The sequence below is a fragment of the Petromyzon marinus genome, chromosome 66 (assembly GCF_048934315.1).
Source record: "Petromyzon marinus isolate PM22_M1 ecotype Great Lakes invasive population chromosome 66, UKy_Petmar_22M1.pri1.0, whole genome shotgun sequence".
Taxonomy (NCBI): Eukaryota; Metazoa; Chordata; class Hyperoartia; order Petromyzontiformes; family Petromyzontidae; genus Petromyzon; species Petromyzon marinus.
In genome coordinates this window covers 8,145,912-8,168,322 of record NC_133732.1, presented here as the reverse complement: position 1 = coordinate 8,168,322, position 22,411 = coordinate 8,145,912, and the positions used below count along the sequence as shown (strand labels likewise).

General features: G+C 50.2%; 1 protein-coding gene across 1 annotated transcript in view; it reads right to left on the bottom strand.

Moving 5' to 3' along the window:
* Window positions 1-12,802: 12,802 nt before the first annotated feature.
* The window catches only part of LOC116956546 (uncharacterized), a 33,735-nt gene continuing 24,126 nt past the window's right edge, over window positions 12,803-22,411 (bottom strand). Inside the window, exons 4-5 of the mRNA XM_076054550.1 lie at window positions 19,173-19,351; window positions 12,803-16,677 (exon numbers count right to left, since the gene is read on the bottom strand). Of these exons, the coding sequence (XP_075910665.1) occupies window positions 16,625-16,677; window positions 19,173-19,351 (232 nt within the window). The 3' untranslated portion in view covers window positions 12,803-16,624. The remainder of the gene's footprint in view (window positions 16,678-19,172; window positions 19,352-22,411) is intronic.

Below are 22,411 nucleotides of genomic sequence, written 5' to 3'. Positions count from 1 at the left end.
TACATATAAAACAATAAAAATTCTCACGACCATAACACAAACGGTCGTCATCAGGTGTGTCGGTTTGCATTAATGTATTTATTTTTAAACGGTGTATTTATTTATTTATTAGAAACCGTCAGCGCCACGCGCTGCAATTTGGCAGTTTATTTAGAAGGACGAGTCCATCTATGTTCTGAAAAGAGGAGGGGGAGACGAAAAATTAATGTATGCTGTCTGAAAGCCACTATAAGCGTGAACAATCAATTAAGACCTGAAATGGTTTATCAAATCTTTCCAATGATTGCGAAGCCAGAATCCATCTTCTCGGTTGAAATTGTCTCTGTGCTTGTATATGTGGATAGCCTCATGAACGAATCTCTCATGGTAGCCAGATGGCTTACAAAGAACCTCTGTCTTGGAAAAGTCAATGTCATGTGAGCCTACTGAATTATAACAATGATCTGCCACGGCCGAGGTGTTGGTCCTACCGTGTTTAAGGTCTGCTTTGTGTTCACGAATGCGGTCCGAGACATGGCGTTTGGTTTCTCCAATGTAACTACTACCACAGAGGCAACTTAATTTGTAGACACCAGGGTACTGTATGTCCGGAATCACATCTCTTACAGACGGAACCAGATCACGGATTTTAGGTAATGTGTTGAAACGGACCTGGATCTTGTGTTTATTCAAGATTTTGGAGATCTTTTTTTTGATCCCCGCAATGTAGGGTAAAGTGATGGTTTTGAAAGGCTCCTCAAGAGGGTCCTTCTTCATGGTTTGAGTGATAGCTTTGCGGATTGTATAGTCGGAGTAACCATTAGCCTTAAGAGCTTGGTGTACGTGCTTGAGTTCACTGCCTATGTGTTCCTGGTCGGATATGCATTGGGCTCTATGGTACAGAGTCTTGATGAGAGAATTCTTCTGTGATGGATGGTGGTGGGAATCCGGTTTCAGATAATCATCCGTATGGGTAGCTTTCCTGTAGACAGTGGCTCATTGAACCATCAGGTTTCTTTTTTATTAGGACAGCATACATTAATTTTTCGTCTCCCCCCTCCTCTTTTCAGAACATAGATGGACTAGTCCTTCTAAATAAACTGCTAAATCGCTGCGCGTGGCGCTAACGTTTTTTATAAATAAATAAATACACCTTTATTAATTAATGCAAACCGACACACCTGATGACGACCGTTTGTGTTATGGTCGAAACGTCATGAGAATTTTTATTGTTTTATATATTTTATTATTTTATTGTTTCCCTTCAACGTGACTTTACCGAAAGAGCTAAGAATATAAATAACGTAAAGCTCATCATTAGACCTACTTTGCCAGTACCAAAATGTAATAATAGGGGTTTCCCCCCTTTTTTTCTGGCAACCAAACTTAAACCTTTTTACAAGGATTCATGTTACTCCATTAACCACAATACCTGCAGTCAAAATGCAAACCAAAAAACATACTATGATAATATATGTGGCATTGTCCTTGAAACTGATTGGTCCACACCAAGGGACGACTTTCTTTTGAGACTCGATCCAATTGGTGCTCGACCAGAGGAAAGGCCTTTTGGCATCATCTGGTTGAGCACCAATTGGGTCAGAATATACTTGCGATTATGAAATCGGACATCTTAAAAACATTTTCATGGAGAAATTTGAGACTGACGCCATCCAGACTGCCACTCTGCGCCCAACCTTATGGAAGAGGTGCGTGGATGACACTTTTGTCATCTGGCCACATGGCCGGCCTGGTCTAGACCAATTCATCGACCAAATCAATTCCGTACACCCAGCCATCAGATTTACCATGGAAGTTGAAAAAGATGGCAAGCTACCTTTTTTGGATGTCCTAATAAAAAAGAGACCTGATAGTTCAATGAGCCACTCTGTCTACAGGAAGCTACCCATACGGATGATTATCTGAAACCGGATTCCCACCACCATCCATTACAGAAGAATTCTCTCATCAAGACTCTGTATCATAGAGCCCAATGCATATCCGACCAGGAACACATAAGCAGTGAACTCAAGCACGTACACCAAGCTCTTAGGGCTAATGGTTACTCCGACTATACAATCCGCAAAGCTATCACTCAAACCATGAAGAAGAACCCTCTTGAGGAGCCTTTCAAAACCATCACTTTACCCTACATCAGAATCAGAATCAGAAAGGGTTTTATTCGCCATGTAAGTTCACACCGACACGGAATTTACTTTGGCAGGATGGTGCATACATTCAACATATAGGAATCTAAAATCTTAAATAAGTTTTAAACAAGTCTTACTATTATAAGGGTTAAAAGTCTAACACCAAGGGGCTGAAGTATATAAAATTAAATAAATATCGAATATAAAATAGCTTTAAGATATAATTTAAAAATAAAAAAATACAAATAGGGTAACATAGTTAATATCGGCAAGGTGTCGTTATGTAGATCAAATGTTAAAAACAGTATTAGCCCTTGGCCTTGTTTAACAGGCCAGCAGCAGATGGGAAGAAACTGTTTTTATGGCGTGAGGTTTTGGTCCTGATGGACCGAAGCCTTCTGCCGGAGGGGAGTAGCTGAAACAGAGAGTGTCCAGGGTGGGAGAAATCGGCCATAATCTTCCTCGCTCGCCTCATGGACCTTGTCGTGTGCAGGGCCTCGAGGGTTGGTAGATTGCAGGCAATTACCTTCTCAGCAGTGTGGATGATACGCTGCAGTCTGCTCTTGTCCTTGGCAGTGGCAGCAGCGTACCAGACGGTTATGGAGGAGGTGAGGATGGATTCAATGATCGCTGTATAGAATTGCACCATCATTGTCTTTGGCAGGTTGAATTTCTTCAGCTGCCGTAGAAAGTACATCCTCTGTTGAGCTTTCTTGGTGAGGGAGCTGATGTTCAATTCCCACTTGAGGTCCCGGGAGAGAATAGTGCCCAGGAAGCGGAAGGACTCTACAATTTTGACTGGGGAGTCTAACAGGGTGATGGGGGTGAGTGGTGCCGTATTCTTCCTGAAGTCCACAACCATCTCAACTGTCTTTAGAGCATTTAGCTCTAAGTTGTTCTGGCTACACCAGGTCACCAGATTGTCAGCTTCCCACCTATAGTCAGACTCATCCCCACCAGAGATCAGCCCAATGAGGGTGATGTCATCCGCAAACTTCAATAGTTTGACGGACAGATGATTGGAGGTGCAGCTGTTGGTATACAGGGAGAAGAGCAGAGGGGAAAGGACGCAGCCCTGAGGAGTTCCGGTGCTGATGGACCTGGAGTCAGAGACTTGTGTTCCCAGCTTAACGCACTGCTTCCTGTCAGACAGGAAGTCTGTGATCCATTTACAGGTGGTGTATGGCACGTTCAGCTGGAAGAGCTTGTCCTGAAGCAGGGCAGGGATGATGGTGTTGAAGGCAGAGCTGAAGTCCACAAACAGGATCCTGGCGTAGGATGCTGGGGCGTCCAGATGCTGTAGGGTGAAGTGGAGGGCCATGTTAACTGCATCGTCCACAGACCTGTTGGCTCTGTAGGCAAACTGAAGGGGGTCCAGGAGAGGGTCTGTGATGGCTTTGAGGTGTGCCAGGACCAGGCGCTCAAAAGACTTCATTACCACAGATGTAAGGGCGACCGGTCTGTAATCATTTAGTCCTGTTGGCCTTAGCTTTTTGGGCACAGGGATGATGGTGGAGGACTTGAGACAGGCTGGTACATGGCATGTCTCCAGGGAGGTGTTAAAGATGTTGGTGAACACTGGAGACAGCTGGTCAGCGCAGTGCCTGAGGGTAGCTGGAGAGACAGAGTCCGGCCCGGCTGCTTTGCGTGGATTCTGCCTCTTGAAAAGTCTATTAACTTCTCCCTCCTGAAAGGAGAGAATCGTCTCTGTAGAATGGGTGGGGGGTGGGGCCTCTTGGGTGGGAAGGGGTGGTTCAGGACAGTCCAATTGTCTTTCAAATCTACAGTAGAACTCGTTCAGGTCGTTGGCTAGGCGGGAGTCGTTAGTGGTGTGGGGGGCTCTGGGTTTGTAGTTGGTGATCTGCCTGAGCCCTCTCCAGACAGAAGCAGCGTCGTTTGTAGAGAACTGGTGTTTTAGTCTCTCTGAGTACAGTCGTTTAGCCTCTCTCACCGCTTTGCTAAACCTGTTCTTCGACTCCTTGAATCTGTCTCTATCTCCACTCCTAAACGCTTCCTCCTTTTCCAACCTCAACCTTCTGAGCTTTGCTGAGAACCAGGGCTCATTGTTGTTAAAGTTCACCCTGGTACGTGTTGGGATACAGCAGTCCTCACAGAAGCTGATTGCGGGGATCACAAAAAAGATCTCCAAAATCTTGAATAAACACAAGATCCAGGTCCGTTTCAACACATTACATAAAATCCGTGATCTGGTTCCGTCTGTAAAAGATGTTATTCCGGACATACAATACCCTGGTGTCTACAAACTAAGTTGCCTCTGTGGTAGTAGTTACATTGGAGAAACCAAATGCCATGTCTCGGACTGCATTCGTGAACACAAAGCAGACCTTAAACACAGTAGGACCAACACCTCGGCCGTGGCAGATCATTGTTCTAATTCAGTAGGCTCACATGCCATTGACATTTCCAAGACAGAGGTTCTTTGTAAGCCATCTGGCTTCCATGAGAGATTCGTTCATGAGGCTATCCACATATACAAGCACAGAGACAATTTCAACCGAGAAGATGGATTCTATCTTAGCAATCATTGGAAAGATTTGATAAACCATTTCAGGTCTTAATTGATTGTTCACGCTTACAGTGGCTTTCAGACATCATACATTATAAAAAAAAATTCGTCTCCCCCCTCCTCTTTTCAGAATATAGATGGACTAGTCCTAAATAAACTGCCAAATCGTTGCGCGTGGCGCTAACGTTTTTATAAATAAATAAATGCGCCGTTTAAAAATACATTTATGCAAACCAACACACCTGAAGACGACCGTTTGAGTTATGGTCGAAACGTCGTGAGAATTTTTTATTGTTTTATATATATTTTATTATTTTGTTGTTTCCCTTCAACGTGACTTTACCGAAAAAACTAAGAATATAATATATCTTAAAAACACTTTTTTTTAAAGCCATAGCAAATCATAGTTTCATTTATGTAGTAGAGCCCTGTGAGCCATTCGGCTCTTGAATCGGGTGCAACCGCAACAAACAAAAACATGAACTAGAAAACATCTTAAAGTGACTATGTGACTGTGCAAACAGAAAATCCAGGAAAAAAACATTAAAATATTCCTGAAATAGCACCGTACACCAACGCTGTGTGCAAAAATCTCAGTGGGATGCAAGTCAAACAACAACAACAACAACCACAAGACAACTAAGATTAAGGCCATCATTCTAACTCCGTACTGCAATAAACAAAAACAATGGCCAAACCAAAAACACTTTTCGAAATCACCAAAATAAAAGCCATAAATGCAATGTAACAGTGATCATAGGGACTGTGACCGAATTTTTAACAATAAACTACATAAATAAATTATATAACACCAAAAATCTAAAGCCATATTTTAGGCCACTGAATAGCAGTGGCAGCTAGGGATGTACAACTCCTCTAGAGCAGTTAAACATAACAGTATCGCCTAGTGTTAGGACAGACTCACATTAACATCTCATTAACATCTCATTAAAACGCCATTACTTTGTCTCTGGGAAAACCGCCGATTTTTAAAAGTTGAAATAAAAGCGGACATTTCCAAGATGGCGGCCCCGAGGAGACGCGCGGCGGAATCGATCATTTGGGTCAGAATCGAGTGTTCTTTGGATCGTAATTCGCGATCCATCACGCCTCAACCACGCCCCCGCCCCTCCTCCTGTGACGCCATACACCGTAGATGGGCAAAGACACGGCCGCTACCAAGCCTCCGCTTTTATTTCACTTCCGCCTTCAGCCACGGCGTCAACCGTTCGATGTTAATGTGCCATTGTAACGAGGGACCAATGGGTGGCGTTATCTTGGCGTGCTCCGGGACTGTTCTTGTTTTTGCTGCGTTTTGGGGCCCATCCACCAATGACGTCACGCGATTCTGGACAATTTTTGTTACACGACGTCACAAAAAGTCAGACCCCTCCCCCCTTAAATATGACGTCACAAAGCTCTGCCCCCACACCCCCACCAAAAATAAAACACGCTTCAAATCGCTTTAAACTATTGTTTGTCATTGTAGCGCGTGTTTAATGTGGCGCTGCAACTCTGATGTTGTAGGAGAAAACACTTATTAAAAGGTCGAAACGTCGTGAGAATTTTATTGTGTTATTTTATTTTTATCAATTTATTATTTTATTCTCATTCTACGTGGTGGTGGTGGTGGTGACTTTACCCGAAAGAACCAAAGAAGATGAATCCTTGCAGTCACGAAAGCTTTAAATCGAAATTTAAGTAGAACGTGTTTGTCTACGTTTATTTATAAAGTTGCGCATTTTGATGTGACGTCACATTTCTCAAACCTCCCCCACCCTCGTCACACATCGTCACAAATGTCTGACCCCCCACCCACCACCCCTAGGTGACTTGCTTACCGTTTGCTCTATTCGTGCGCTCCACTCGCGTTGCTTTGCTGTTGTAACTCGCCGACCCGCCCATGCCGGGCATCTGTGACAAAGAGCTTGGAAGCTCTTCGGATTCCTGCGGTCAAAATAAAGATTCTGGTTCGTAACTACGTGGCCAAAGAGCCGCAAGGGGGCAGCCAAAGGGCCCGCTAGGGGGCAGCCAAAGAGCCGCTAGGGGACAGCTAAAGAGCCCCTAGGGGCAGCTAAAGAGCCCCTAGAGGGCAGCTAAAGAGCCGCTAGGGGCAGCTAAAGAGCCCCTAGGGGCCAGCTAAAGAGCCCCTAGGGCGCAGCCAAAGAGCCGCTAGGGCGCAGCTAAAGGGCCCCTAGAGGGCAGCTAAAGAGCCCCTAGGGGCAGCCAAAGGGCCCCTAGGGCGCAGCCAAAGGGCCCCTAGAGGGCAGCCAAAGGGCCCCTAGAGGGCAGCTAAAGAGCCGCTAGGGGCAGCTAAAGAGCCCCTAGAGGGCAGCTAAAGAGCCCCTAGGGCGCAGCTAAAGAGCCCCTAGGGGCAGCTAAAGAGCCCCTAGGGCGCAGCTAAAGAGCCCCTAGAGGGCAGCTAAAGAGCCCCTAGGGGCCAGCTAAAGGGCCCCTAGGGGCCAGCTAAAGAGCCCCTAGAGGGCAGCCAAAGAGCCCCTAGGGGCCAGCTAAAGAGCCGCTAGGGGGCAGCCAAAGAGCCCCTATAGGCAGCTAAAGATCCGCTAGGGGGCAGCCAAAGAGCCCCTAGGGGCCAGCCAAAGAGCCCCTAGGGGCCAGCTAAATAGCCCCTAGGGGCAGCCAAAGAGCCCCTAGGGCACAGCTAAAGAGCCGCTAGGGGCAGCTAAAGAGCTCCTAGGGCGCAGCTAAAGAGCCCCTAGGGGCCAGCTAAAGAGCCGCCAGGGGGCAGCCAAAGAGCCCCTAGGGGCCAGCTAAAGAGCCGCTTGGGGCAGCTAAAGAGCCCCTAGGGGCCAGCCAAAGAGCCCCTAGAGGGCAGCTAAAGAGCCCCTAGGGGCCAGCCAAAGAGCCCCTAGGGGCAGCTAAAGAGCCGCAAGGGGCCAGCCAAAGAGCCCCTAGGGGCAGCCAAAGAGCCCCTAGGGCGCAGCTAAAGAGCCCCTAGGGGCCAGCTAAAGAGCCGCCAGGGGGCAGCCAAAGAGCCCCTAGGGGCCAGCTAAAGAGCCGCTAGGGGCAGCTAAAGAGCCCCTAGGGGCCAGCCAAAGAGCCCCTAGAGGGCAGCTAAAGAGCCGCTAGGGGCCAGCCAAAGAGCCCCTAGGGGCAGCTAAAGAGCCCCTAGGGGCAGCCAAAGAGCCCCTAGGGGCAGCTAAAGAGCCGCTAGGGGGCAGCCAAAGAGCCCCTAGGGGCAGCCAAAGAGCCCCTAGGGGCAGCTAAAGAGCCGCTAGGGGGCAGCCAAAGAGCCCCTAGGAGCAGCTAAAGAGCCCCTAGGGGCCAGCTAAAGAGCCACTAGGGGCAGCTAAAGAGCCCCTAGGGGCCAGCTAAAGAGCCACTAGGGGCAGCTAAAGAGCTCCTAGGGGGCAGCCAAAGAGCCCCTAGGGGCCAGCCAAAGGGCCCCTAGGGAGCAGCTAAAGAGCCCCTAAGGCGCAGCTAAAAAGCCCCTAGGGGCAGCCAAAGAGCCCCTATGGGCAGCTAAAGATCCGCTAGGGGGCAGCCAAAGAGCCCCTAGGGGCCAGCCAAAGAGCCCCTAGGGGCCAGCTAAATAGCCCCTAGGGGCAGCCAAAGAGCCCCTAGGGCGCAGCTAAAGAGCCGCTAGGGGCAGCTGAAGAGCCCCTAGGGCGCAGCTAAAGAGCCCCTAGGGGCCAGCTAAAGAGCCGCCAGGGGGCAGCCAAAGAGCCCCTAGGGGCCAGCTAAAGAGCCGCTAGGGGCAGCTAAAGAGCCCCTAGGGGCCAGCCAAAGAGCCCCTAGAGGGCAGCTAAAGAGCCCCTAGGGGCCAGCCAAAGAGCCCCTAGGGGCAGCTAAAGAGCCGCAAGGGGCCAGCCAAAGAGCCCCTAGGGGCAGCCAAAGAGCCCCTAGGGCGCAGCTAAAGAGCCGCTAGGGGCAGCTAAAGAGCCCCTAGGGCGCAGCTAAAGAGCCCCTAGGGGCCAGCTAAAGAGCCGCTAGGGGCAGCTAAAGAGCCCCTAGGGCGCAGCTAAAGAGCCGCTAGGGGCCAGCTAAAGAGCCGCCAGGGGGCAGCCAAAGAGCCCCTAGGGGCCAGCTAAAGAGCCGCTAGGGGCAGCTAAAGAGCCCCTAGGGGCAGCTAAAGAGCCGCTAGGGCGCAGCTAAAGAGCCCCTAGGGGCCAGCCAAAGAGCCCCTAGAGGGCAGCTAAAGAGCCGCTAGGGGCCAGCCAAAGAGCCCCTATGGGCAGCTAAAGAGCCGCTAGGGGCCAGCCAAAGAGCCCCTAGGGGCCAGCCAAAGAGCCCCTAGAGGGCAGCTAAAGAGCCGCAAGGGGCCAGCCAAAGAGCCCCTAGGGGCAGCCAAAAAGCCCCTAGGGGCAGCCAAAGAGCCCCTAGGGGCAGCTAAAGAGCCGCTAGGGGGCAGCCAAAGAGCCGCTAGGGGCAGCTAAAGAGCCGCTAGGGGCAGCTAAAGAGCCCCTAGGAGCAGCCAAAGAGCCCCTAGGGGCAGCTAAAGAGCCGCTAGGGGCAGCTAAAGAGCCCCTAGGGGCCAGCTAAAGAGCCACTAGGGGCAGCTAAAGAGCTCCTAGGGGGCAGCCAAAGAGCCCCTAGGGGCCAGCCAAAGGGCCCCTAGGGCCAGCCAAAGGGCCCCTAGGGGCAGCCAAAGAGCCCCTAGGGAGCAGCTAAAGAGCCCCTAGGGCGCAGCTAAAGAGCCCCTAGGGGCAGCCAAAGAGCCCCTAGGGGCCAGTTAAAGAGCCGCTAGGGGGCAGCCAAAGAGCCCCTAGGAGCAGCCAAAGAGCCCCTAGGGGCAGCTAAAGAGCCCCTAGGGGCAGCCAAAGAGCCCCTAGGGGCAGCTAAAGAGCCGCTAGGGCGCAGCTAAAGAGCCCCTAGGGGCAGCCAGGGAGCCCCTAGGGGCCAGCTAAAGAGCCCCTAGGGGCAGCCAAAGAGCCCCTAGAGGGCAGCTAAAGAGCCCCTAGGGGCAGCCAAAGAGCCCCTAGGGGCAGCTAAAGAGCCCCTAGGGGCAGCTAAAGAGCCCCTAGGGTCCAGCTAAAGAGCCCCTAGGGGCAGCTAAAGTGCCCCTAGGGGCAGCCAGGGAGCCGCTAGGGGCAGCCAAAGAGCCCCTAGGGGCAGCTAAAGAGCCCCTAGGGCGCAGCTAAAGAGCCGCTAGGGGCCAGCCAAAGAGCCCCTAGGGGCCAGCCAAAGAGCCCCTAGGGCGCAGCCAAAGAGCCCCTATGGGCCAGCTAAAGAGCCCCTAGAGGGCAGCTAAAGAGCCCCTAGGGCGCAGCTAAAGAGCCCCTAGGGGCCAGCCAAAGAGCCCCTAGGGGCCAGCCAAAGAGCCCCTAGGGGCCAGCCAAAGAGCCCCTAGGGCGCAGCTAAAGAGCCCCTAGGGCGCAGCTAAAGAGCCCCTAGGGCGCAGCTAAAGGGCCCCTAGGGGCCAGCTAAAGAGCCCCTAGGGGGCAGCCAAAGAGCCCCTAGGGCGCAGCTAAAGAGCCCCTAGGGCGCAGCTAAAGTGCCCCTAGGGCGCAGCTAAAGAGCCCCTAGGGCGCAGCTAAAGAGCCCCTAGGGCGCAGCTAATGAGCCCCTAGGGCGCAGCTAAAGAGCCCCTAGGGGCGGCCAAAGAGCCCCTAGGGGCAGCCAAAGGGCCCCTAGGGGCCAGCCAAAGGGCCCCTAGAGGGCAGCCAAAGAGCCCCTAGGGCCAGCTAAAGAGCCCCTAGGGGCAGCTAAAGGGCCCCTAGGGGCAGCCAAAGAGCCCCTAGGGGCAGCCAAAGAGCCCCTAGGGCGCAGCCAAAGAGCCCCTAGGGGCCAGCTAAAGAGCCCCTAGGGGCAGCCAAAGAGCCCCTAGGGCGCAGCCAAAGAGCCCCTAGGGCGCAGCTAAAGAGCCCCTAGGGCGCAGCCAAAGAGCCCCTAGGGCGCAGCCAAAGAGCCCCTAGCGCACAGCTAAAGAGCCGCTGTTTGTGGCTCCGGAGCCGCACGTTACCGACGTCTAATCTAACCCAACAGCAGCTGTCACGTGTCCACTGAGTCTCAGATGAGTAGCGACGAGCACCTACGAAGGCCGCTACGGCACTGCACCTATGAGGGGGAGGGGTGGGGCGGGGTGTAGCCATCATTGTGCCCGGCCGCCTTTGTCTCCCCAGTGCTGATGTTTTTTTTTTTTACCGCAACAGGGATTTATTTTAGACTGCGTCAACCTAGGAGAGGGGCCCCAGGAGCGGTTCAGATAATCGCTGTGAGTGGTGGTAGTGGTGGTGGTAGTGGTGGTGGTGGTGACGGTGGTGGTAGTGGTGGTGGTAGTGGTGGTGGTGGCGGTGGTGGTAGTGGTGGTGGTAGCGGTGGTAGTGGTGGTGGTGGTGGTAGTGGTGGTAGCGGTGGTAGTGGTGGTGGTGGTGGTAGTGGTGGTGGTGGTAGTGGTGGTGGTAGTGGTGGTAGTGGTGGTGGTAGTGGTGGTGGTGACGGTGGTGGTAGTGGTGGTGGTAGTGGTGGTGGTGGCGGTGGTGGTAGTGGTGGTGGTAGCGGTGGTAGTGGTGGTGGTGGTGGTAGTGGTGGTGGTGGTAGTGGTGGTGGTAGTGGTGGTGGTAGTGGTGGTAGCGGTGGTAGTGGTGGTGGTAGTGGTGGTAGTGGTGGTGGTGGTGGCGGTGGTGGTGATGGTAGTGGTGGTGGTGGTAGTGGTGGTAGTGGTGGTGGTGGTGATAGTGGTGGTAGTGGTGGTGGTAGTGGTGGTGGTGGTAGTGGTGGTGGTGGTAGTGGTGGTGGTGGTAGTGGTGATAGTGGTGGTGGTGATAATCGCTGTGAGTGGTGGTAGTGGTGGTGGTGGCTGCCGCCGTGAGCGGGATTCGATCTCGGGTCTCTGCCGAGTTCGTAGCGAGCACGACTCGGACCGCTGCACTTCCGCTCCGCACGATGTACGTTAAACCTCTTTCGCGTTCGACGGGCTATTTGGAGGTGCGGGGTAAGTTCAACAAACTAAACACAACAACAACAAGCAGCTCTAAAGAAACGCGTTCGTCAATCGAGATGATGATGATGATGATTTCAAAGTGCATCGCAGCTCCCAGTGGCTTCCTGATATCGGAAGGAAGGAAGAGCGTTCCAGACGGCCGCGGAAGCCGCTTCTGAAAGCGCCGCGCGATGATGCGGTGACCACCGCCTTTGCTCGACGGCGAGCCAAAAGTGTAGTGTATAGTGTAGTGTATAGTGTAGTGTATAGTGTAGTGTACAGTGTAGTGTACGGTGTAGTGTGTAGTGTAGTGTGTAGTGTAGTGTGTAGTGTAGTGTATAGTGCGGTGTAAAGTGGTGTATAGTGTAGGGTATAGTAGTGTACAGTGTAGTGTATAGTAGTGTACAGTGTAGTGTACAGTGTAGTGTATAGTGTAGGGTATAGTGTAGTGTATAGTGTAGTATGGTATATAGTGTAGTATATAGTATAGTGTATAGTGCAGTATAGTGTAGTGTATAGTGTAGTGTATAGTGTAGTAAGGTATATAGTGTAGTGTAGTGTATAGTGTAGTGTATAGTGTAGTGTATAGTGTAGTAGTATATAGTGTAGTGTATAGTGTAGTGTATAGTGTAGTAAGGTATATAGTGTAGTGTATAGTGTAGTGTATAGTGTAGTAGTATATAGTGTAGTAGTATATAATGTAGTGTATAGTGTAGTGTATAGTGTAGTAAGGTATATAGTGTAGTGTATAGTGTAGTGTATAGTGTAGTGTATAGTGTAGTGTATAGTGTAGTAGTGTATAGTGTAGTGTATAGTGTAGTAGTATATAGTGTAGTATATAGTGTAGTGTATAGTGTAGTGTATAGTGTAGTATATAGTGTAGTGTATAGTGTAGTGTATAGTGTAGTAAGGTATATAGTGTAGTGTATAGTGTAGTAGTATATAGTGTAATGTATAGTGTAGTGTATAGTGTAGTAAGGTATATAGTGTAGTGTATAGTGTAGTGTATAGTGTAGTGTATAGTGTAGTGTATAGTGAAATGTATACAGCATCTGAAAGCGCGCGGTGCGGTGACCGTCTTTGTTCGACGGTTGAACCAAAAGCCGCGGCTGCTGCTTGCGAGGATGATGAGCGGAGTTCGCGTCACGATGGTTTATCCTACACAGCAGCGACGGACAGGGGCGTGCCCGTGGGACACAGCACTCCATGTGCACCATCGAATGCTACATTTGCGTTGAACGGCAAAAACAATGATGACACAACTTCCAAACGAAGTCTTTACTTCCGCTAACGAGCACACGGGGAGCGATGGCGTAGCGAAAGTGTACGTAACATACATGTGATTTATTTTATTTTATACCTACGTGACTCCACCGAAAGAACCAAAGAGTATATATGTAAAAACCATTTCAAAAGGAAAAAAGTGCAAATTAATGTTAAATAATATCACAGTGTGTATCCTGATTATGCATCATCTTCGGTCGTGACTGGCGCACAAGTCCATCGATAGGACTATTAAAATAGTTCGATATATACGGTGGTGGGGGGGGGGAAATCCGAACATGAGTATACGCAAAAATAAAGTTGATTATTTATCATTTCTATTGTTATATGAGATACCGGCGTAGATTTGCTACGCGTGTACGCCGTTAGACTCGTTTTACGCTTTAAGTTTGTTGTGAATGTTGGCTGGGTTATTTTCAATTTGTCTGGTCCAGGAGGTAATGCCCCCATTTTTGGATGTGATGACGAATCGACAACGATGGAGCAATAACAATAGGTTGTTGTTTTTAACCTTTATGGCCACAATAGCGCAGGAGTTGTGTTAAGATGTTCAAACACCGAATAGATTTTGCCTTTTGCAAGGCATCATCAAGTCTGCAATAACCACACATTTGCGGGAAAAAAACCATGCAAACACACATGCTCCGGTGAGAATAGTTTTTCCCATTTTTTTCCGGCAACAAAACAGCTGTGTTGAGATGTTAAAATGCCAAACTGAAACCTTTTAACAAGGAATCGTGTCTGCATTAGCCACAATGCTTGTGGTGAAAATGCAAACCAAAAAACACACTCCGATAGTATGATGATGCATTGTCCTTGACACCGATTGGCCTACACTAGAGACAGGAGCCTTCCTCATGGCCTAATCTCACTTCAATTGTTAGACCAGAGAACACCGCCAAGAGGCGAACAGTACAAAGACAATGCATATGGTGTTGTTATTATTATTATCAGAGCATGTTTGTTTGTATGCTTTGCCACAAGTTCGTGTGTGGCTAATGCGGACTTGATGATGCCTTGCAAAATGCAGTCTGTATGGTGTTTGAACATCTAAAACAGCTCCTGTGTTGATTGCCGGCAAGGGTGCAACAGCCCTGACGATTTTTGTCACGATTTTGTTTTTATGGTGACCCCCCCAAAAAAGGGGTCCGCATTGATAGTCACGACGAGTCCGCCGGTTCACTCAATCTCGATTTTGTTTCTTAATCTCTGAGCAGTGGGGTTTACTGCTGTCGCTGCTGCTGCTGCTGTTGGTAATTCTGGCGAATTGCCCGATGATGCTGGATGTAATTACCAGCGAAACGTCGTACTCAAACTGTAAATGTTGTGGATTCACTCTTCAACACACCGGTGGGCTAAAGTAGTGAATTATTTGTCTTTTTGTCAACGTGACACTTTTTGCTGATTGGCCGTGTCGGGGTGGTGGAGGGTTACGACACATTTATAAATAAACGCGATCTAACCCAAAAACCTTTCTTATGAATCGTACAGCTATCAAAGCGAGGGACCTTGAAGGACTTGCAAACATCGCAATGCATTGTTGTTGTTATTGTTGATGATCACGACGCCGTGCCACATCAATCCATGCCCACAAGTGGTAACAATGCCCGCTAGGTAGCCGCCTGGGCGAAGAATCGAACCCTGCCGAGAGACTCGTGTATACGCGGCGATTAAGGAGTTGTGTATATATATTATTACGTAATATATTAATATTATGTTATCTCATTTTACTATAGAATTGCGTGTGCTTTTAGTTTTGAGTATCGATGTGATGATGATGATGGCGCTTTGAGTGGTAGATATGTGCTGTTGTTTTTTGATGCCTTGCCCAATTTCGATAAATCGGACTTATATATAATTGAGTTATTGATATAGGAATAGGTTTTACCCTTTTAACTGACACAAAAACTGACACCTTTATTCAAGGCATCATGTTTGCAAAAACCACAACACAAGCAGTCAGAATGCAAACAAAAAAGACAACTCTGATAATATGCACTGTCCTTGAATTCGATTGGTCCACACCCGAGACAGCTTTTCTTAGAGCCTAGACTCCATTGGTGTTGGACCAGAAGTTATTGATATTTAATGACTCGCTCACCATGTGATCTATGTTGCGCTCCTATTGCGACGTGCTCGCTCGCGTGTGTTGTGTTGTGTTTGTTAGAACTCGCTGGCCTCTGTGCCCCATACTGGGACATCTGTGGACAAATCAAAGAGCTTCCTAGCTAATCGGATTCCTCCTAACTCATACATTCTTAAATCAACATTCTGAGATTTGTGCCAGACAGCCGCCACGGGCGTGTGAATTAAAAAAAAATCAACGTTGACTTCAACCCGCTGGGTCCGAACGGTCTCATACATACCTCGTACACGGTGTTAAGAGTTTCGCAGTGACATCTGCAGCCACTAGGGGCCGCTACAGCAACGCCAGTGGCAATGGAATATATTGTTATAGTTCCCACGTGACGCTGATGACGACGATGATAAGCCGCCACTTAGGTTGAGCTGCTATCGTTTGTGATGGCCAGGTCCGCTTCTGAAAAATAAGCTACGGATCGGCTCAGTGGGGCCTTAGCTGGTACAGAAATTTAGTTTATAGATTAATGGTCAGGGAGTGAGTTCAACAGGTCACTAGGTAGCCATGTAGTCGAGTAACTAGATCGCTAGGTGGCTGGGTAACTAGATAGCCAGGTAGTCGAGTAACTGGATAACCAGGTAGTCAAGTAACTGGATAGCTAGGTGGCTGGGTAACTAGATAGCTAGGTAGTCGAGTAACTGGATAGCCAGGTAGTCGAGCAACTGGATAGCCAGGTAGCTGGGTAACTAGATAGCCAGGTAGTCGAGTGACCGGTAACAAGACAACCAAGTAACCGGGTAACCAGGTAATGAGATAGTAATGTAGTCGCGTAACGAGACAACCGGGTGACAGGATGACCATTTTACATGATGGTCGGGTAAACAGGTTAACAAAAGAGCCATGTAACCACATAACGAGATAATCCGGTAATCAGCGAACCAGCTAAACGTGTGAATGGCTCGCATAGGTGACCAGAAATCCATGTTCTTACGCAAAAGACCAGGTTAACGCGCAGTTTACCAATCATCAGGCTAGGGTGACCATGCAGACAGCACACGAGGGGGGGGGCAGCACCACGCCCCCCACTGGCGATGTGTACTCCACGCCAGTCCCCCAGGTACTCATTAGAGGCTGAGTCGGCCGAGGCGGGGTACGGCTGTAGGTACCGCCACAGGTGCACGGTCAGGTGACGACGACGGGTAGGTGGGCAGGTGGGTAGGTGGGTAGGTGGGTAGGTGGGTTGGTGGGTAGGTGGGTAGGTGGGTGGGCAGGTGGGTAGGTGGGTTGGTGGGGAGGTGGGTTGGTGGGCAGGTGGGTAGGTGGGCAGGTGGGTAGGTGGGTGGGCAGGTGGGTAGGTAGGCAGGTGGGTAGGTGGGCAGGTGGGTAGGTGGGCAGGTGGGTAGGTGGGTAGATGGGTGGGCAGGTGGGTAGGTGGGTTGGTGGGTAGGTGGGTTGGTGGGCAGGTGGGTAGGTGGGTGGGCAGGTGGGGAGGTGGGTAGGTGGGTAGGTGGGTTGGTGGGCAGGTGGGTAGGTGGGTAGGTGGCCCGGGAGGAACGCACGTGGGGGTTGGGCACCGGGTTCCTTCCAGGTGGCGGCTTCGTGTCGCACGTGGGTCACGTGGGTCACGTGCCGCACGTGGGTCACGTGGGTCACGTGCCGCACGTGGGTCACGTGCCGCACGTGGGTCACGTGGGTCACGTGCCGCACGTGGGTCACGTGGGTCACGACCCTCGCCGTGGTGACGATGAGACGGCCAGAGACAGAGAGGGAGAGGCTGCGAAGAGAATGGGAGATCACGTTACTAACGCGCGTGCGTGTGTGTGTACGTGTGTGTACGTGTGTGTACATGTATGTACGTGTGTGTGTACGTGTGTGTGTGTACGTGTATGTACGTGTGTATACGTGTGTGTGTACGTGTGTGTACATGTATGTACGTGTGTGTGTACGTGTATGTACGTGTGTCTGTAAGTGTGTACGTGTGTGTACGTGTGTGTGTGTACGTGTATGTACGTGTGTGTACGTGTGTGTGTACGTGTGTGTGTACGTGTGTGTGTATGTTTGTGTGTACGTGTGTGTGTACGTGTGTGTGTACGTGTGTACGTGTATGTACGTGTGTGTGTACGTGTATGTACGTGTGTGTGTACGTGTATGTACGTGTGTGTGTACGTGTATGTGTAGGTGTGTGTGTATGTTTGTGTGTACGTGTGTGTGTACGTGTGTGTGTACGTGTGTGTGTGTACGTGTGTGTGTACGTGTGTGTAAGTGCGTACGTGTGTGTGTACGTGTGTGTGTACGTGTATGTACGTGTGTGTACGTGTGTGTGTACGTGTGTGTGTACGTGTGTGTATGTACGTGTGTGTGTACGTGTATGTGTACGTGTGTGTATGTACGTGTGTGTGTGTACGTGTATGTATGTGTGTGTGTACGTGTGTGTGTACGTGTGTGTACGTGTGTGTGTACGTGTGTGTATGTACGTGTGTGTGTACGTGTGTGTACGTGTGTGTATGTACTTGTGTGTGTGTGTGTGTACGTGTGTGTATGTACGTGTGTGTGTACGTGTGTGTGTACGTGTGTGTGTGTACCTGTGTGTGTGTACGTGTGTGTGTACGTGTGTGTATGTACTTGTGTGTGTGTGTGTACGTGTGTGTGTGTACGGGAGCGGTATTGTAGCAGTCTGCGCTACGCTGCGCTACTAACCCGGCGACCCGAGTTCGATTCCTGCTCACGGCCAACGCCAGTGACAATTATCTGAACCGGTCCTGGGCGTCCCCTAGGTCAACTCAGCCTCAAATGAGTACCTGGTGCGATGTGTAAAATCGCCGTCACAAGGAAGGCAAAGGCGGCCGGGCGTGGTTCTGGCCACCCACCCCCTCGTGTGCCGTGTCAGCCTTCATAGGTGGTCGCTAACAGCACTTGCCCCAACAGTCTGTTACAGGCTATACGGGGGATCTTTGTCTCTGTGTGTAGCCTGCAACAGGCGGTTGGGGCAAGTGCAAAGGCAAAGATCCCCCGTATAGCCCGCGACAGGCAGTTGGGGCAAGTGCAAAGACAAAGATCCCCCGTATAGCCCGCGACAGGCAGTTGGGGCAAGTGCAAAGACAAAGATCCCCCGCATAGCCCGCGACAGGCAGTTGGGGCAAGTGCAAAGGCAAAGATCCCCCGTATAGCCTGCGACAGGCAGTTGGGGCAAGTGCAAAGACAAAGATCCCCCGTATAGCCCGCGACAGGCAGTTGGGGCAAGTGCAAAGGCAAAGATCCCCCGTATAGCCCGCGACAGGCAGTTGGGGCGAGTGCAAAGGCAAAGATCCCCCGTATAGCCCGCGACAGGCAGTTGGGGCAAGTGCAAAGACAAAGATCCCCCGTATAGCCCGCGACAGGCAGTTGGGGCAAGTGCAAAGGCAAAGATCCCCCGTATAGCCCGCGACAGGCAGTTGGGGCAAGTGCAAAGGCAAAGATCCCCCGTATAGCCCGCGACAGGCAGTTGGGGCAAGTGCAAAGGCAAAGATCCCCCGTATAGCCCGCGACAGGCAGTTGGGGCAAGTGCAAAGGCAAAGATCCCCCGTACAGGACGCAACAGGCAGTTGGGGCAAGTGCAAAGGCAAAGATCCCCCGTACAGCCTGCGACAGGCAGTTGGGGCAAGTGCAAAGGCAAAGATCCCCCGTATAGCCCGCGACAAGCAGTTGGGGCAAGTGCAAAGGCAAAGATCCCCCGTATAGCCCGCGACAGGCAGTTGGGGCAAGTGCAAAGGCAAAGATCCCCCGTACAGCCCGCGACAGGCAGTTGGGGCAAGTGCAAAGGCAAAGATCCCCCGTACAGCCCGCGACAGGCAGTTGGGGCAAGTGCAAAGATCCCCCGTATAGCCCGCGACAGGCAGTTGGGGCAAGTGCAAAGGCAAAGATCCCCCGTACAGCCCGCAACAGGCAGTTGGGGCAAGTGCAAAGACAAAGATCCCCCATACAGCCTGCGACAGGCAGTTGGGGCAAGTGCAAAGACAAAGATCCCCCATACAGCCTGCGACAGGCAGTTGGGGCAAGTGCAAAGGCAAAGATCCCTCGTACAGCCCGCGACAGGCAGTTGGGGCAAGTGCAAAGGCAAAGATCCCCCGTACAGCCCGCGACAGGCAGTTGGGGCAAGTGCAAAGGCAAAGATCCCCCGTACAGCCCGCGACAGGCAGTTGGGGCAAGTGCAAAGGCAAAGATCCCCCGTATAGCCCGCGACAGGCAATTGGGGCAAGTGCGCTCGCACAGGCACCAGACACGCGTGCTCACCCGTGCAAGGGGGTTGACGGCTCCTCAAGCGATGGGAACTTTGTATGCCACCGCAGGGCGCCTCCTCTTGGAGTAGTGGCCCCGCATGAGGACTCCCGCTCGGGGGTGGCCACCGTCTGGCCTGGGTCCGTGGGGCCGACGGACCAGGCGGCCTTGCATGGGCCTGGGCTTTGGGGCAGCTGTAGAGAGGGAAAGTGGATCGGGGGGAGGGGGAGGGGGATGGAGAGATATTCACGGGGTGACTCCACAGGATTTTTCCTGTTGCGCGTAGTCACTCTAGGAAGTTTCTTCGTTCGTGTTTTTGTTTGTTGCGTGTAGTGCATAGTAGTGTGTAGTGTAGTGCATAGTAGTGTAGTGTATTGTGTAGTGTGTATGTTGGACTTGAGCATCGTGGTGTAGTGTTAAGTGTAGTGTATAGTAGTGTAGTGCATAGTAGTGTAGTGTATAGTGTAGTGTGTATGTTGGACTTGAGCATCGTGGTGTAGTGTATAGTGTAGTGTATAGTAGTGTAGTGCATAGTAGTGTAGTGTATAGTGTAGTGTGTATGTTGGACTTGAGTATCGTGGTGTAGTGTAGTGTATAGTGTAGTGTGCATGTTGGACTTGAGTATCGTGGTGTAGTGTAGTGTATAGTGTAGTGTGCATGTTGCACTTGAGTATCGTGGTGTAGTGTAGTGTATAGTGTAGTGTGCATGTTACACTTGAGTATCGTGGTGTAGTGTAGTGTATAGTGTAGTGTGCATGTTGGACTTGAGTATCGTGGTGTAGTGTATAGTGTAGTGTATAGTAGTGTAATGTATAGTGTAGTGCATAGTAGTGTAGTGTATAGTGTAGTGTGTATGTTGGACTTGAGTATCGTGGTGTAGTGTAGTGTATAGTGTAGTGTGTATGTTGGACTTGAGTATCGTGGTGTAGTGTAGTGTATTGTAGTGTAGTGCATAGTAGTGTAGTGTATATTGTAGTGCATAGTAGTGTAGTGTATAGTGTAGTATATAGTGTAGTGTATAGTGTAGTGTATAGTGTAGTGAATAGTAGTGTAGTGTATAGTAATGTAGTGTATAGTAGTGTATAGTGTAGTGTATAGTGTAGTGTATAGTGTGTAGTATATAGTGTAGTGTATAGTGTAGTGCATAGTGTAGTGTGTAGTGTAGTGTATAGTGTAGTATATAGTGTAGTGTATAGTAGTGTATAGTGTAGTGTAGTGTCTAGTGTAGTGTATAGTAGTGTATAGTGTAGTGTGTAGTACATAGTGTAGTGTATAGTGTAAAGTAGTGTATCGTGTAGTGTATAGTGTAGTGTGTAGTATATAGTGTAGTGTATAGTGTAGTGTATAGTGTAATGTATAGTGTAGTGTACTAGAAGAGCACTAGTGTATAGTGTAGTGTATAGTGTAGTGTATAGTGTAGTGTACTAGTACAGCACTAGTGTATAGTGTAGTGTATAGTGTAGTGTATAGTGTAGTGTATAATGTAGTGTATAGTTGAGTAGTATGTATGGATATTAAACTTCATTCGCACCGTACGTAGCCAACCAGACTAATCGGAGGTGCAGGGGAAGGACAACCAACTAAACACAACAACAACAACAAGCAGCTCTAAATAAATGCGTTTTCAATCGAGATTGAAAAGTGGCTTCCTCATATATATATGTGTGTACAGAGACGGTGGTTCTTCTTAACCTGGGGTGCATCACGCACCCACCTGGGGGTGAGAGACACGGCCAGATTTGTAAAACCGTCGACATCACAAATAAAGCACGGGGCGACGTCGCTAACAACCCTCCGTCGTCTCATCAACTCCCCTCCCACGTGTCTGTTAGCATTGCTTTGCGAACACTGCGGCCAAGGCTAAGCAGCTCAGATGTGTAGGCCTCGACTTCAACATAGCCATTTCTGTGACCAGTCACAAGCTAATCACTCAGTTATTCCAATGCTAAATTCGCCTAGTTATTTCAATGCTAAATTCTCCTGTTTGATTTGTACTAGGTGCCTCTGTGAATGTGTATGCTCTGACTTCAACGTAGCTATTTCTGTGACCAGTTACAAGCTAATCACTCAGCTATTTCAATGCTAAATTCTATGCTAATTCCTTTGTCAAGGGGTGCCTCTGCGGATGTGTATGCTTTAACTTAGCTATTTGAATGCTAAATTACATGCTAATTCCTTTATCAAGGGGTGCCTCTGTGAATGTGTATGCTCTGACTTTAACATAGCCATTTCTGTGACCAGTCACAAGCTAATCACTCAGCCATTTCTATGCTAAATTCTATGCTAATTCCTTTGTCAAGGCGCTTTGTTTCCTCTCACACAGCTTAAAGGTCGCGATCTGAACGTGGCTCTTTCACTCCAGCGCTGTCCTAGCAGACAGTCTCGTCCCTTCACCTGATGAAGGCCGCTTGTGTTGTGGCCGAAACATCGTGAGAATATTATCGCGCTATTTTATTTTATCAATTTATTATTTTATTCTCATTCTACGTGACTTTACCGAAAGGACCAAAGAAGATGAATACCTTGCAGTCACGAAAGCTTTAAGTCGAAATTTAAGCACCACTGCTCCAGAGGATTTTATACACGCGGAGGACCGCAGATCTCGGGCAACTGCGAGCAGCGCCGAGCCCTCGTCACAGCTCCAGCAGGCTGCTTCGGGCTTTCCCTTGCCCACTCGCCTGCGCTTCGTCCGGTTTCCATTCACCCTCCCCCACACGTTCAGAGACGCGCATTGAGATTGATGTGGGAACACGAGGATTGTTTCGCTGGCTGTCAACGTCCACGTGACGGCGATGATGACGATGGCGATAAAGCCACTTCGTTGGGCGGCTATCATTTGTGTGGACAGTGGCTGTGAGATGTTAACTACCTCGCCTGGTGTGCAGGTGGTCGTGGCACAGGAGATGTTAACTACCTCGCCTGGTGTGCAGGTGGTCGTGGCACAGGAGATGTTAACTACCTCGCCTGGTGTGCAGGTGGTCGTGGCACAGGAGATGTTAACTACCTCGCCTGGTATACAGGAGGTCGTGGGTTCGACCCCGACACTGACGCCTGCTGCTGCTGTAGATTTGGAGTCTGCGTCTCTCTCTCTCTCTCCCCGTGGTCACGTGTCTTTATCTACCCGTGGTCACGTGTCTGTCTCTCCCCGTGGTCACGTGTCTCTCTCTTCCCGTGGTCACTGAGATTTTTCTCCCCGTGGTCACGTGTCTCTCTCTCCCCGTGGTCACGTGTCTCTCTCTCCCCGTGGTCACGTG